We start from the raw sequence: 16,875 nt of genomic DNA on the forward strand, positions 1-16,875 counted from the left end.
TGGGACTGACTAAAAAAATGTGAATTGTGAAAATGCGTGCAACGTGAGACCAAAGCAAAATCACAAAACATTTCAGACTGATTCTAAAGGACCATGTGTTGGTTTATTACAGGATCTTTAGCTCTGGTAAATTTGAGTCTGCAGATGCTTTTTATGCTTTCTTGTGTCATGTGGGCAGGATGGTAGACCCTTTCATAATCAAGGTTGTTTATGTTCAAACCTCCGTTACACGCAAGTTGAGTTTATTGTTGGGAAACTGCTTCCCATGTTGAGCTGATAGCTTCTGTTTTCATGTAATGTACAGTGTTTTGAATTATCTGTTCCATAAATGTACAGAAATCAGCCAACCAGGGTGCCATTTCACTAGTATAAAATAGAATTAAAGTGGCGCTAAATAAAGATATTATGATAGAACAATTTCAAATTCAAAAGTCCATGTTTAATTTAGCAAACAGTATAAAATGTCCATCAGACAGAAAAGTGTAATCATAAATTAAATACCACAAACACCCTGGATATATAATGATAGCATTGCAATAGGGAGCATTTTCATTGCATGTCCATTCCTGTGTTGCCACTAGTAGATAGGATAGGGACCTCTGTAACTTGCCAAAATACAGATCCAGTAAAGAGATCCTCTATCAGTGGACACTGGTAATGATACGTCTCCTGGAGGGTAAATCCCTTTGTTGTAAATTGGAGTCCTCAAAAGGCACGGTGCAGTTAGGATACTGGTCATTTTAGTGCTGGCAGCTTTGGGTCCATTCCTGAGGTAACTGTCCGGTATAAAAAAAATGTGATTGGCTGCGCTAATGATGTAATTGAAAATAATCTTATTAATGGAGAGCTGACAAATCAATAATAATGAATAAAAAATTTATTTAAAATATTAGTATACCAATATGAATGTAAATACAATATCTTAAAAGATAGTATGTATAAGAACTCTGAGCTGACCCTAAGTAATATATAAGTAACGATTATTACATAATAGGTGACTAATGATTTCATGAAAAAGGGAAAATTAAATTGACATACATGTAACAGTCAAATCGCTACTCACTAAAGAGCAAATGTTCACAACGAATAGAGACTACACACTCTCTATAAGTACAGAGGCAGCATGTACTTTGAGATGTATGGAAAGTCCCGGCAGCAAGTGGTTTAATAGAGTAGGATGATTAGATTACCTCTCCTGGGCATATTCCTTTGAAAAAGTCACGTGATCGTGACGAAACGCGTTAGGCTCCTCCCATTATTGCTCTGACTGCTGACCCGTTTTTGTCTCGGCTACACACTACGGACGACTCCGGACAGCGTTTCCTACCAAGCGTTTCCACTCCGCTATTAGCGGCGGCTGCCGCGTACGGACATTCTAGCCACAGTGAGAGAATCTCAATTGTTACACCTGGAAGCCCAGGCCGACATCGATGCACACCAGGTACAGCAGCCTTGTTGACAGCATTTTAACGGCACTGGACGGCTCACTCCCTTTTGCACATTGGTGGGCATATTAAAGGATTTGCACCAGCCCACGGGAGACTCCAGGAATTAGCTTCTCACGTAGAGACATCCCACAGCACATGCAAACAGTCTCCTTCGGAGTAATCTGCCACAGTTGTCTCTTCATATAAAAAGGGCTCCAGCGGATCACACCGGGGACGCCCGGTATTGACAGCCCAGGAGAGGTAATCTAATCATCCTACTCTATTAAACCACTTGCTGCCGGGACTTTCCATACATCTCAAAGTACATGCTGCCTCTGTACTTATAGAGAGTGTGTAGTCTCTATTCGTTGTGAACATTTGCTCTTTAGTGAGTAGCGATTTGACTGTTACATGTATGTCAATTTAATTTTCCCTTTTTCATGAAATCATTAGTCACCTATCTATTATGTAATAATCGTTACTTATATATTACTTAGGGTCAGCTCAGAGTATTCTTATACATACTATCTTTTAAGATATTGTATTTACATTCATATTGGTATACTAATATTTTAAATAAATTTTTTTATTCATTATTATTGATTTGTCAGCTCTCCATTAATAAGATTATTTTCAATTACATCATTAGCGCAACCAATCACCTTCTCTTGGCTTCTAGTAATTATTAAAGCATATACACAGTGCTTTATTGGCAGCGCTCATGATGTCGTTCTAAACCGTAAAATTATTTGATTAGGCGCTTATAGCAGATTTTGTTTAGTTTTGGATAAAAAAAAATGTGGCTGGTCTGGATTCTCCAGTAGGTGATTTCCAATCAAGGTGTGGAGGGAGTACATCTGGCATGTTTCGCTGCTAAAAATGATCAAAGGTAATAAATACTTTCATTGTACATTTATATACCCTTCTCAGTATTGGAGATGTGTAGCACGTGAGGCTAATGTTCTGTCAATCAAGTAAAATACACATAATTTCATGGAAAATAATTAAGGGAGGCAACCCCAATTTCTAAAGGAACACAAATATTGAAACATTTTATTTTCTCTTACGTCATAGAGGATACTGGGGTCCACATTAGTACCATGGGTTATAGACTGGTCCACTGGGAGCCTTGGTCACCTTAGGAAATCAGTGTGCACTGGCTCCTCCATCTATGCCCCTCCTACCAGACTCGGTTTAGAAAATGTGCCCGGAGGAGCCGTTCACGCTTAGGGGAGCTCCTGATGAGTTTTCTACATTTATTTTCTGTTTGTTTTACAGGCATTGCTGGGTGGCACCAGCATGCCTGCTTCGTGGGACTTACGGGGGAGAACGGTCCAACTTCCCAAAGAGTTAATGGTCCTGTTTCTCCGCTAACAGGACACTAAGCTCCTGAGGGATTCATTCGCAAGCCCCACCAAGGCAAGCATACCCTCCCACAGCACGCCGCCACCCCTAACAGAGCCAGAAGAAAGAAGAGTGTTGAGTAGAATGCCGGCGTCCCAGGTAGCGGGTCGCCGGCGGGAATGGCGGCACAAGGGTAGGAGCGCAGCGCTGACATGCAGGCTGCGCTCCGGGAGGCTCAAGAGGACATGCTGTGAGGGGCGCACTGTGCCACCAAGATGACCCACACTGTCATAACTTAAGGGTTCTAACCCTCTGTTATATAGAATAAGACCTCAGGCCAGTATAAAAAAAAACGGGAAGCTGCGTGCCATACAGGGGCGGGGCTTCACTATGAGCGGATCCAGCAGCTCACCAGCGCCATTTACCCTCTGCTGCTTGCACTGACTGGCATCACAAGGAAGCGCAGCTCCTCCACGAAGACTCCACGTTTCCCCAGTGGTATCAGGGGGTCTTAGAAGGGGGAGGGTGGGGGGGAGAGAGTGTTTTAGTATACTAAGCCCTATTGAGGGGCTTAGTGTGGCGACCCAGTTTTACTTGGCTAAAAGGGTGCGGTGTGGCTGGCTCCATTTTCTGTGTCTCCCTGCGGGCTCTGTTTGGGTTAAACTGTGTTTTCACCTTCTGTGGGTGGGTGGGTGGGTGTGTCTCCCTTCATGTTACCATGTCCAGGGACTGGGTTTCCAGCACGGCAGAGGGTCGGTCTACCCCCGGAGACTCTCTACCATGTACCCAGAATAGTATACATTCTCAGGCTAGTGGGGCAGAACCCCCATGGTTAGATTCCATTAAGGGGATGATTTTTAATATTTCTACTAAATTATCCCATACTGAGAAAGAGACGCAATACTTAAGACAGTCTCTGGATGACCTGATGAATAGAGATTCAGTTCCCATACCAGCGTCTCAGACCCCTGCCATTTGCCCACAAAAGCGTACTCTGGTCCAGCTCATGCAGGCCTCTACTGATGACGATACATCAGGCACACAGGAGGGTGAAGTGGATGCAAGCTGGGGGGATGCAGTCTTGTCACAAAGAATACAGGCCCTAATAGAAACTATTAGAGATGTCCTGCACATTCCTGACCAGGTGCTGGAGGTAGAGGAGGAATCTTATTTTAATGTAAAAAACGAAATCCTCAGCCACTTTTCCAGCATCAAAGGAATTGAATGCTGTGTTTGAAGAAACTTGGGCTAATCCTGACAAAAAGTTTCAGATCCCTAAAAGGTTAATTACATATTTTCCTTTTCCTCTGGAGGATAGAAAGACGTGGGAAAACCCGCCGATTGTGGACGCATAGGTATCTAGGTTGTCACGTAAGATAGTCTTACCTGTTCCTGGGGCAGCATCCTTAAAGGACACCGCTGACCGTAATATTGAGACCACTCTCAAATCTTTATACACTGCTTGTGCATGGATCACTAAGGCCATTGCTAAGTGGTCAGGTAACCTAATTAACGGATTAGATTCCTTACCCAGGGGGGAGATAATTTTACTCCTACAGCATATTCATGACTCTGTTACCTTTTATGGTAGAGGCCTTAAAGGAAATTAGTTTACTTCACGCACGCACCACTGCCATGGCAGTGTCAGCAAGCAGGTGCTTGTGGCTACGCCAATGGACTGCGGACGCAGGTTCCAGGAAAGGCGTGGAAAGCCTACCATTCACAGGTGATGGCCTTTTTGGAGATGTAAGTCTACGTACCTTCCTTCCGCAGCACCCCCAGCTAGGAAAACCTACTCTGCTCCAACATTGCAATCCATTCGGACAGCGAAATTTCAAGGCAAATCCAAAGGTTCTTCTACAGCCTTCAAAGGTAATAGAGGTAAACCCAGAAAACCAGCAGCTGCAGGTTCTCAGGAACAGACCTCTGGTTCTGCTTCCTCCAAGCCTTCAGCATGACGGTGGACTGCACTGCCTGGAATACAGGCAGGTGGGAGCCCTGTTATGTTATTTCAGTCACATTTGGGCAACATCATGTCAGGATCCCTGTTTCAAAGACCTTATCGCCCAAGGATATAGACTGTAGTTTCAGGAACTCCCACCTCCCAGATTCTTCAAATCAGGCTTACCAGCTTCTCCAGAAGCAGGTCTGATTTTGCAGGCATCAATCCAGAAGCTTGTACAATATTGGGTCATTGTCCCAGTTGCATTTCAACTACAAAGCAAAGGTTATTACTCCCAACCTGTTTGTGGTGCCGAAACCGGACGGTTCGGTAAGGCCCATTTTAAACCTCAAGTCACTGAACCCGTACCTAAGGGTGTTCAAGATGGAGTCTCTGAGAGATGGAGATCTCCGGTTTGGGTGAGGGAGAATTTCTGGGGTCCCTGGACATCAAGGATGCGTACCTTCATATTCTGATTTGGCCGCCTCATTAGGCTTACCTACGGTTTGCACTATCGGGCTGTCTCTACCAGTTCCAGGCCCTGCCATTTGGCCTCTCCACAGCACTGAGAGTGTTCACCAAGGTAATGGCAGAGATGATGATTCTCCTCTGCAGGCAGGGAGTGAACAATACCGTACCTGGACGACCTGCTGATAAAAGCATCATAAGGTTGTTTGACAGCATTGCGCTCTCAACCCGACTACTCCAAGATCACGGGTGGATTCTGAACCTGCTGAAATCCCACCTGGAACAAACACGGAGGCTTACGTTCCTGGGTATGATACTGGACACGGAGGCACAGAAGGATTTTGGTGCATCTATGCGTTCGCTTTCTGGGGAAGATGGTAGCCTCTTACGAGGCTCTGTAATAAGGAAGGTTTCACGCAAGGCCCTTTCAGCTGGATCTGTTGGACAAATGGTCTGAATCGCATCTTCACATGCACCAGAGGGATACGTCTGTCGCCCAAAACCAGGATTTCTCTTCTGTGGTGGCTTCAGACTTCTCACATGACCGAGGGTCGACAGTTCGGGATTCAAAATTGGATTCTGCTAACCACAGACGCAAGCCTCAGAGGTTGGGGAGCAGTCAAAAAACACAATTAATCCCAGTTGGCGCTTAATAATACAAGTGCAACCAATAATAAAAATAAAATTATAATTTATTCACATAAAATCAAAAGTAACCTCCCGGGGGTTTGACAATTAAAGAATAATAATGAGATGGTCAACAACAATAAAAACTACCATACCAGTACACCATATATATTTGTACTCCAATTAATAGGCTAACTGGTATTGTTCGTATATAAGCACAACAACCTGCATATAAGATGAATAATAACCGTAAACATTATCACAGATATGTTACCAGTGGGTGATTCCAAATGAAGGGCTGTGAATAATCATATGGCCTGTCCCGACATTAGTATCCAAATGGTGGTAACAATGTATTGACCTGTAAGGTGAAAAAAAGAAACCGTATCCACTGAATTCCCGCACGCTGTGTCCTGGCTGGCAATGACAGCTGCCAAAAGATGAAATAGACGGTGTCCTGTGTTGGACGGCCGTGAGCACTGGAGACCGCGTACGGTGAGGTGATACAGCAGCGGCTTCCCTGGAGGATGATGCCAAACTCCCAAGAGGTGTGAGGATGAATAACCCTGTGAGGTATGTATTGCACTAGAAGTCCAACTCGTGCCGGGATCCGCACACGGCAAAGGCACTACCGGTCAGAACGTGGATGTCTCCAATATGGGTGCAAATTGCATATCACACATTAATTCCCAGGGGGCTCCCAGCGGTGGCGTGCAAGGGCTTCCGACTTGGGCCAATGACCCTGTCCGATGGCAGTATAGGAGCCCGCATCGGTAGGCTCACAGATGGATGGGAGCAAATGCACTGTGAAACCCAATGGTGGTGGGATCGAGCTGAGGACGCCCGAAACCCACTGTCGGAGCCGTTGTAAAGATGCTGCAGCTGTAGCAGTGTGATGAATGTTCATTCAGTGGAAACTGCTGGTGACATAAACAAGCAGGTGTTGGAAAGTGAAGGAGGTATTCAAAACCCTCGTTGGTGAGCAGTCACCCATGGGGAACAGTCCCAAAGAAAATGGTCAAGTCAGGAAACCATTCTTGGTTCTGGAGCTAAGGGCCATATACAACACCCTTCTACAGGATTCGCATCTTCTTCAAGATCACGCCATTCAAGTTCTGTCGGACGATGTGACTGCAGTAACGTATATAAACAGACAGGGTGGAACGAAGAGCAGAGCAGCAATGTCAGAGGTAACAAAGATTCTCCTCTGGGCAGAAAGACACGTGGTGGCGCTGTCGGCAATCTTCATTCCGGGAGTAGACAACTGGGAAGCGGACTTCCTCAGCAGACACGACCTCCACCCAGGAGAGTGGGGCCTTCACCCGCAGATGTTTGAGTCATTGACACGTTTGTGGGGGGTTCCACAAATAGACATGATGGCCTCTCATCTCAACAAGAAGTTCAAGTGGTATTGTTCCAAGTCGAGGGACCCACAAGCAGCAGCGGTGGACGCTCTGGTGGCTCCATGGGTTTACGTGTTTCCACCTCTTCCATTGATCCCAAGAATTCTCAAAAAGAATAAAAAGGAAAAAGGTTCAAGCAATTGTCATTGCTCCGGACTAGCCAAGAAGGGCCTGGTACGCGGATCTACTGTAGATGCTTCTAGAGGACCCGTGGCCTCTGCGCCTCTTCGCGAGGATCTTCTACAATAGGGACCGTTCGTTTATCAAGACTTAACATGGCTACGTTTGACGGCATGAGGTTGAGCGTCAGATTCTAGCCCGGAAGGGGATCCCAGACCAGATTATTCCTACCCTGATCCAGGCCAGGAAAGGGGTAACGTCTAAACATTACCACCGTATTTGGAAAAAATATCTTGTGGTGTGTAAACAGTAAATCTCCTACAGTGGAATTTCAAACAGGACGTTTCCTTTTTTTTTTTTTTTTTTTTCTACAGTCAGGTGTGGATGTGGGCCTACGTTTGGGCTCCTTGAAAGCCCAGATTTCAGCCTTATCCATTTTCTTCCAGAAACAATTAGCTTCCCTCCCTGAGGTTCAGACGTTCTTGAAGGGTGTTCTGCACATCCAACCGCCCTTTGTGCCTCCCATGGCACCTTAGGATCTCAATGTGGTGTTGCAGTTTCTACAATCAGAATGGTTGAGCCTTTACAGGAGGTTGACGTGAAGTTTCTTACGTAGAAGACTGTTACACTGTTGGCCTTAGGTTCCACACGGTGTGTGTCGGAACTGCAGGTGTTGTCTCACAAAAGCCCCTATTTGATTTTTCATGAAGATAGAGCTGAACTCAGAACGCGTCAGCAATTTCTTCCTAAGGTGATGTCTGCGTTTTATATCAACCAACCTATTGTGGTTCTGGTGCTTAGACACCTCTGCTTCCTCAAAGTCCTTGGATGTTGTGAGGGCTTTGAAGAGCTATGTGAAGCGGACAGCATGTCACAGAAAGTCTGACTCACGGTTTGTTCTCTATGATCCCAATAAAATTGGGTGTCCTGCTTCAAAGCAGTCTGTTGCTCGCTGGATCAGGTGTACTATCCAGCAGGCTTATTCTACGGCAGGAATGCCGGTTCCTAAAGTACAGGCCCACTCTACTAGATTGGTGGGTTCTTCCTGGGTGGCTGCCCAGTGTGTCTCTGCTTTACAGCTCTGCCGAGCAGCTACTTGGTAAGGGTCAAACACGTTTGCCAAGTTCTATAAGGTCGATTCTTTGTCCTCTGAGGAACTTCAGTTTGGTCAATCAGTTCTGCAGGAACCTCAGCACTCTCCCACCCGGTTTGGGAGCTTTGGTATATCCCCATGGTACTAATGTGGACCCCAGTATCCTCTAGGACGTAAGAGAAAATAGGATTTTAATTACCTACCGGTAAATCCTTTTCTCGTAGTCCGTAGAGGTTACAGGGCGCCCGCCCAGTGCTTCATGTTTCCTGCACTATTACTTCGTTAAGTATTGTTGTTGGTACAGCTGTTGCTTTTCATGTTCAAGGTTGGTTAGCATGACTTTCCTCTTGTTTGTGTATGCTGGTTTGAATCTCACCACTGTTTTGTTAAATCCTTCCTCAGGATAAGTCCGTCTCCTCGGGCACAGTTTCTAGACTGAGTCTGGTAGGAGGGGCATAGAGGGGGAGTAGCCAGTGCACACTATTGATTTCTTAAAGTGTCCCAGGCTCCTAGTGGACCCTTCTATAACCCATGGTACTAATGTGGACCCCAGTATCCTCTACGGATTAAAAGAAAAGGATTTACCGGTAGGTAATTAAAATCCTATTTTTGTTTTTATGTATGTAGTTTCCATTATTTCAATCCATGTAAAAGGTCACTTAGAAAATGTGGACCAATTAGATTCAATGTATACATTTAGGTTGCTAGGTACTCAGTCCTACAGTTAAATAATTGGTCCACATACCAAGCTGTATAATGGATTAAAATACCCGGCTATCCAGTATAGGCTGCGCCGATCACATGTTCGGCATTACAACAATGTATTCCATTATGAGACTAGCCGGTCATGTGATCGGAATGCCACGTCGTTATAGTAACTGGAGCCACTGTCTACATGGATCCTGGAAAATTAAAAATCCTCCTACGTCAGTGGTCACGTCACTGCCTCATCACCATGGCAACTGGAGCCGCCGTCTGTACAAACTCTTTTCCTTCCTTGTTGCACACACAGGGCCATTACTAGTTTGTGTCTAGAGAGCGGAGGGGCGGTATGCACCTTGATGTGCTCCAGCAGCACTGCGGTGTAAAACTTAGGCATTTTGTGTAGTGCACATCCGGTGTGCCCTGTATATCAGGCCCTGCGACCGTAAGAAACCTGCTTGGTGAAATCTTTGCATACCATCTGTTTTCTGAATACTGACGTGCTAGGTTTGCCAACCTTTCCCACCCTCACAACTCTTGAACAGCTACATAAAATGTATGAAAAAACCTGCAGAAATGATTGCCATGGATTCTTCTGGCCAAACCTTAAGTCTGACGCGGCCGCCCTGCCAGGAGGTAACCGCATGCCATCTGAAGCAGACCTGTTATCCATGAGCAGAAGAAAAAGGGTTATGCAACTGCGCCTGAGAATGTATCACTAACAATGTCTAATTCACTGGGTCTATAAAATAACGTGACTGTATATCCCAAAAATAGAGAAGAAAATTTATTGCAATCTAAAAATATATTCCAGAAATATCTGAATAAGTAAGAAAAGAATATAAATGAAAAAAAATACAAAATAAAGGAGAAAGAAAAAAACTTTTTTGTGAAGAAGCAAAACGCTGTTTTCTAAAGTCCAAACTTGGTGCTGCGACGGAGCGTAGCGTCCCACCTCCCCGTTTTGCACCAAGAATGAAATCACTGTCTATATCTGCATGCAGTTGTAAACATTTGATACAGTCCCAGCCTGGTAATGCTCCAACTTAGTAAATAAGTCTGTTGTGGAAGAAAGTCTGTTTGAAGCAGAACAACTTAGAAGGGATCCTTGGTCCCAGCGGCATATACAGTGAACGGGGTACCCCTGGTGGATAAACGGGGGGAAAGGACTCAAAGGGATCGGTATGCTGATCGCTCTGGACCGGCCGCTCTTCTACCTCCGACTGTGCTGCCGGAAAGCGTCCGTTACTGCAGATGCCGTCCATCAGCCAGAACAGAGGGAAGCGGGCCTGTCTCTGTGGGGAAAGTGACACTAGCTTTCAGACACAGCCGGGACTGTCAGCCGCGCCACTCCCCCTATACAGAGCTGTTACCTGCGTCTCCTGAGGTGCTTCCTGGCGTCCGTCTCCACTTAGTTTCACTTTCGTTCCTGTGGCTCCTGGTGCTGAATCTTCTTCTTGGTTAGAGGGTTTGCGGTCACGTGACTCCGGGCTCGACTCTCTCTCTTGTTAACCGCCGGGGTCACTGCTCGTCAAAACGGCTGGGCTGTGATAGATTCCAAATGTCTCTGTGTAGTTGTGCAGTGATGATAATATACACTGCTGCTGTTTGTGCTGCTCCTACGCGTATCGACCCATGTGGGTCTTCGTCAGGGAGTCCTTAGTGGCCATGTTGGTTGTGGGCTTTTTATGCCCAAAACTCGTTACATCATCAGAAAGGGGGCGTGTGTTAGAATTGTCATACAGGCATAGCTGAAAGCGTTAATTGTAAAGAAAGAAATAAAAGAAGGGGGGAGAAAAAGACATTGATCATAGAGATGTATTAGGATAGATTAAATAAAAATTAAAAGTTATAAGAATAAATGCAGAGTTAAAAATTATATAGTAGATAAATTAAATTGAATATAATTAAATTGGAGAATAAATGTGGCATAAAAGCTCAGACTTAAAATAAATATGAGATATATACAGAACTGGGTATCGTATCTGTGATCGTGGAGTATCATAAAGAACAGTTTTTATTCCTCTTACTTAACTGACAGCTTTAATCATTTTGTAATAATTGGCTCTCGACTTTAAATCTACATTGTGATTGTTCAAATGTACAATGTCCCTTTATTGGTTGTATTACGGGAATAAAGTGAACAGTAGTGTATACAGTACATATAAATTCAGCTGATCTAATGTGGAATAGTTAACTCATTATCACTGCCCTCACCTCATTGTCTATATTTAGGCCGTGAGGTTTCAGAGTCTTCAATGTGAAAATCCACTTGAGCTCTTCTTTGTTAATTTGTTTCGTGAAGTCCCCCCCTCTCCAGTTGGGTGATACTAGCTTGATGCCTAAGATCTTCATGCCTGCAGGGTTACTTCCATGTGTCTCTCTGAAATGGTTGGATAGGTTATGGGTCTCTAATCCCCTTTTAACATTCCTCATGTGTTCTGCTATTCTTATTTTTAGGGGTCTTATGGTTCTCCCTACGTATTGCAGATGGCATGGGCATTCTATGAGGTAGATTACCCCTTTGCTTTGACACGATATATGATCTTGTATGTCAAAGTTTTCCCCCGTCTTCTTTGAATCAAAGCTGATTGTTTTCAGCTATGCCTGTATGACCATTCTAACACACGCCCCCTTTCTGATGATGTAACGAGTTTTGGGCATAAAAAGCCCACAACCAACATGGCCACTAAGGACTGCCTGACGAAGACCCACATGGGTCGATACGCGTAGGAGCAGCACAAACAGCAGCAGTGTATATTATCATCACTGCACAACTACACTGAGACATTTGGAATCTATCACAGCCCAGCCGTTTGACGAGCAGTGACCCCGGGGGTTAACAGGAAAGAGTTGAGCCCGGAGTCACGTGACCGCAAACCCTCTAACCAGGAAGAAGATTCAGCACCAGGAGCCACAGGAACGAAAGTGAAACTAAGTGGAGACGGACGGCGGGAAGCACCTCAGGAGACGCAGGTAACAGCTCTGTATAGGGGGAGTGGCGCGGCTGACAGTCCCGGCTGGGTCTGAAAGCTAGTATCACTTTCCCCACCGAGACAGGTCCGCTTCCCTCTGTTCTGGCTGATGGACGGCGTCTGTAGTAACGGACGCTTTCCGGCAGCACAGTCGGAGGTAGAAGAGCGGCCGGTCCAGAGTGATCAGCATACCGATCCCTTTGAGTCCTTTCCCCCCGTTCATCCACCAGGGGTACCCCGTTCACTGTATATGCCGCTGGGACCAAGGATCCCTTCTAAGTTGTTCTGCTTCAAACAGACTTTCTTCCAGACTTATTTACTAAGTTGGAGCATTACCAGGCTGGGACTGTATCAAATGTTTACAACTGCATGCAGATATAGACAGTGATTTCATTCTTGGTGCAAAACGAGGAGGTGGGACGCCACGCTCCGTCGCAGCACCAAGTTTGGACTTTAGAAAACAGCGTTTTGCTTCTTGCTTTCTGTGTACTTTGGTTGGAGCTATTCAGAGACACCTGTTCTATAATCACAATAAAAAGTGCTAAACGTGTATGTTTTTGTTTCTCCTCTAATTGCAGTTACCCTTCGAAGTTGAGGTGTATTATATTCAGCACATCCTGCTGTACGTAGTTCCCATCTACTTGCTGCGGAAAGGAGGTATGACCTGCAGTAACTTACTCTCCTTTGCTTATGGCTTTTTATACTACTTGTTCTATTCTCTATTCTCAGCATTAAATAGAATAGATCCAGTTGTATATATTTGTATCTTTCAATTTTAGTTAATTTGTGTGGGAAAAAAGTAGTAGCTTTGTTTTGGGGGTTTTTCTTACCAAGCTGCGCTAAGTATAAAATACAAAATCATGCTGGTGTACAAATGAATGCAACACTTTGTCCAAGTTGGGAGTGGTAAATGTGTTAGTAATATTTGTTAGATGATTGAACATACTGAGGTCATGGGTTTCATTCTGACTTGGGCCCTGTCTGTATGGTTTTTGTATGTTCTTCCCATGTTCTGAACCACAAAAGAAACCCACGTGGTTTCCTCCCACCATCCAAAAATATTAGTTTATTTTATTATTTATTAACATTTTATTTATGTTACGCAAACTTATTCCATTGTGCTGTACTGTTTGGAACAAAACAGTAGTAAAACGAGACTGGGTAATAGCAGACAGATGTAAGAGGACCCTGCTCCCAAGCTTACAGTGGTCAGTTTGCATCTAATGCAATTGATCTAGATGTGTTGGTGGGCTAGTTAGATTATTTCGCTGGTAGGCTTCACTATAGCAGCAGGGACTGGTGTGTGATTAAAGAATCTCTGTAGAGGGTTTGTAATATGGTAATTTGTTATACCGCTTTCAGACCGCCTGAGGCAGGCCGCACCTGGGAGCCTGACACTGGAGCTTCCAGTGTGCGACCCGCCTCAGGTGCCCCGCAGCGGCTGGCTGCAACCTGGCATATTGCCGGGTTGGTGACATCAGCGGTGATGCGGCGGGGGCGGCGCTTGGAGATCACATGATCTCCAAGCGCCACCTGTACAGCACCTGAACACTGGTTATGCGCGCTCGTGTGCCAATAACACGTGTTCATAGGTGGCGGTCTAAAAGGGATGTTGGATTTCTCTAGTACATGATATTGGACAGACATAATGAAGTACATTGGAGAACAAGAGCTCAGCCCTTTATAGGAGAGTTGCTGTGCTCACTAATGGTTGTCCGAGTGTTTAGCATGATATATGTCTGTGCACAATGGTCTCTGTTCTATATCAGCACAATAGTACAGGCTCTTTTCAATAAACCTCTGCAATACAGTTTTTTTTTTTTTTTTTTTTTTTTTTTTTTTTAAATAAGGTGCTTGTAATTATTGTGCATTCTTTTTGCTGAATTCACAAAGGAGCCTTAACCATTTTACATGGGTAATGCAACTTCACACGCCGGGGGCAGGTTTTCTCTTCATTTTGCTGCGCACATTAAGTTGCATTTCTCTGACGTCCTAGTGGATGCTGGGAACTCCGTAAGGACCATGGGGAATAGCGGGCTCCGAAGGAGGCTGGGCACTCTAGAAAGATCTTAGACTACCTGGTGTGCACTGGCTCCTCCCACTATGACCCTCCTCCAAGCCTCAGTTAGATTTCGTGCCCGGCCGAGGTTGGATGCACACTAGGGGCTCTCCTGAGCTCTTAGAAAGTAATAGTCTTAGATTTTTTTATTTTCAGTGAGACCTGCTGGCAACAGGCTCACTGCAGCGAGGGACTAAGGGGAGAAGAAGCGAACTCGCCTGCTTGCAGCCGGATTGGGCTTCTTAGGCTACTGGACACCATTAGCTCCAGAGGGATCGACCGCAGGCCCAGCCTTGATGTTCGGTCCTGGAGCCGCGCCGCCGTCCCCCTTACAGAGCCAGAAGCAAGAAGATGGTCCGGAAAATCGGCGGCATGAAGACTCTGTCTTCACCAAGGTAGCGCACAGCACTGCAGCTGTGCGCCATTGCTCCCCTCACACACTTCACACTCCGGTCACTGAGGGTGCAGGGCGCTGGGGGGGGGGGCGCCCTGAGGCAGCAATAAAAACACCTTGGCTGGCTAAAATACCTCAATATATAGCCCCAGGGGCTATATATGAGGTAAATACCCCTGCCAGAATTCCATAAAAAGCGGGAGAATAGGCTGCGAAAAAGGGGCGGAGCCCATCTCCTCAGCACACTGGCGCCATTTTTCCCTCACAGCTCGGCTGGAAGGAAGCTCCCTGGCTCTTCCCTGCAATCTACAGTACCAGTAAGAGGGAAAAGAGAGGGGGGGCATTAAATTTGGCTATATATATATATATATATATATATATATATATATATATATATATATTATTGAAAAGCAGCTATTAGGGACATAACTCAGTTAGTCCCTATATATATATATAGCGCTCTGGTGTGTGCTGGCATACTCTTACTCTGTCCCCCCAAAGGGCTTTTTGTGGGTCCTGTCCTCTGTTTGAGCATTCCCTGTGTGTGTGGAGTGTGTCGGTACGGCTGTGTCGACATGTTTGAGGAGGATAATGATGTGGAGGGGGAGCAGATGCCTTTAGCAGGGATGTCACCCCCTGGGGGGCAGACACCTGAGTGGATGAGTTTATGGCAGGAAATGAGTGCACGTATAGACTCCTTACATAAAAAATTTGACGACATGCCGACTGTGGGACAGCCGAGTCTTCAGCTCGTGCCTGTCCAGGTGTCTCAAAAGTCATCAGGGGCTCTGAAACGCCCGCTATCTCAGATGGCACAAGTAGATGTCGACACGGATACTGACACCAGTGTCGACGACGATGAGTCAAATTTAATGCCCGTTAAGGCCATTCACTGCATGATTGAGGCAATGAAAGAGGTGTTAAATATTTCTGATTTACATCCAGGTACCACAAAAAAGGGTATTATGTTTGGGGAGAAAAAAACTACCTGTAGTTTTTCCCCCGCCAGATGAATTAAATGAAGTGTGTGAAGAAGCGTGGGCTTCCCCTGATAAGAAATTGGTAATTCCTAAGAAGATACTAATGGCGTTCCCTTTCCCGCCAGAGGATAGGTTACGTTGGGAAACACCCCCTAGGGTGGATAAAGCGCTCACACGTTTGTCTAAAAAGGTGGCACTACCGTCCCAGGATACGGCCGCCCTTAAGGAACCTGCTGATAGAAAGCAGGAGGCGATCCTGAAGTCTGTATATACACACTCAGGCATTATACTTAGACCAGCTATTGCGTCAGCATGGATGTGCAGTGCTGCCGCTGCGTGGTCAGATAAACTGTCAGAAAATATTGACACATTAGACAGAGACACGATTCTGCTAACAATTGACCATATCAAAGACTCAGTCTTATACATGAGAGATGCACAGAGGGAAATCTGCCGGCTGGCATCTAAAGTAAGTGCATTATCCATCTCTGCTAGGAGATGCTTATGGACTCGCCAGTGGACTGGAGATGCAGATTCCAAAAGGCACATGGAAGTTTTGCCTTATAAAGGGGAGGAATTATTTGGGGATGGTCTCTCCGACCTAGTTTCCACAGCAACGTCTGGGAAGTCAGCATTTTTACCCCATGTCCCCTCACAGCCTAAGAAGGCGCCATTTTATCAGGTTCAGTCCTTTCGGACCCAGAAAAACAAGCGGGGAAAAGGAGGGTCTTTTCTCTCTAGAGGCAGAGGTAGGGGAAAAAGGCTGCAGCAAACAGCAGGTTCCCAGGAACAAAAGTCCTCCCCCGCTTCCTCTTCCAAGTCCGCCGCATGACGGTGGGGCTCCACAGGCGGAGCCAGGTACGGTGGGGGCCCGCCTCATGAATTTCAGCAATCAGTGGGCTCGCTCACAGGTGGATCCCTGGATCCTTCAAATAGTATCTCAGGGATACAAGCTGGAATTCGAGGCGGCTCCACCCCACCGGTTCCTAAAATCTGCCTTGCCGATTGCTCCCTCAAACAGGAAGGCGGTGCTAGCAGCGATTCACAAGCTGTATTCCCAGCAGGTGATAATCAGGGTACCCCTACTTCAACAAGGCCGGGGTTACTATTCCACACTATTTGTGGTGCCGAAACCGGACGGTTCGGTGAGACCCATTTTAAATTTGAAATCCTTGAACACATACATAAAAAAATTCAAGTTCAAGATGGAATCGCTCAGGGCGGTTATTGCAAGCCTGGACGAGGGGGATTACATGGTATCCCTGGACATCAAGGATGTTTACCTGCATGTCCCCATTTACCATCCTCACCAGGAGTACCTCAGATTTGTGGTACAGGATT

General features: G+C 45.7%; 1 protein-coding gene across 1 annotated transcript in view; it reads left to right on the forward strand.

Annotated features, from left to right (window-relative positions):
• Positions 1-16,875, forward strand: part of TMEM164 (transmembrane protein 164) — a 226,317-nt gene that overhangs the window by 187,160 nt on the left and 22,282 nt on the right. The window contains exon 4 of the mRNA XM_063937303.1: positions 12,680-12,758. Within this exon, the coding sequence (XP_063793373.1) occupies positions 12,680-12,758 (79 nt within the window). The remainder of the gene's footprint in view (positions 1-12,679; positions 12,759-16,875) is intronic.

Source organism: Pseudophryne corroboree, chromosome 8, assembly GCF_028390025.1.
Source record: "Pseudophryne corroboree isolate aPseCor3 chromosome 8, aPseCor3.hap2, whole genome shotgun sequence".
NCBI lineage: Eukaryota > Metazoa > Chordata > Amphibia > Anura > Myobatrachidae > Pseudophryne > Pseudophryne corroboree.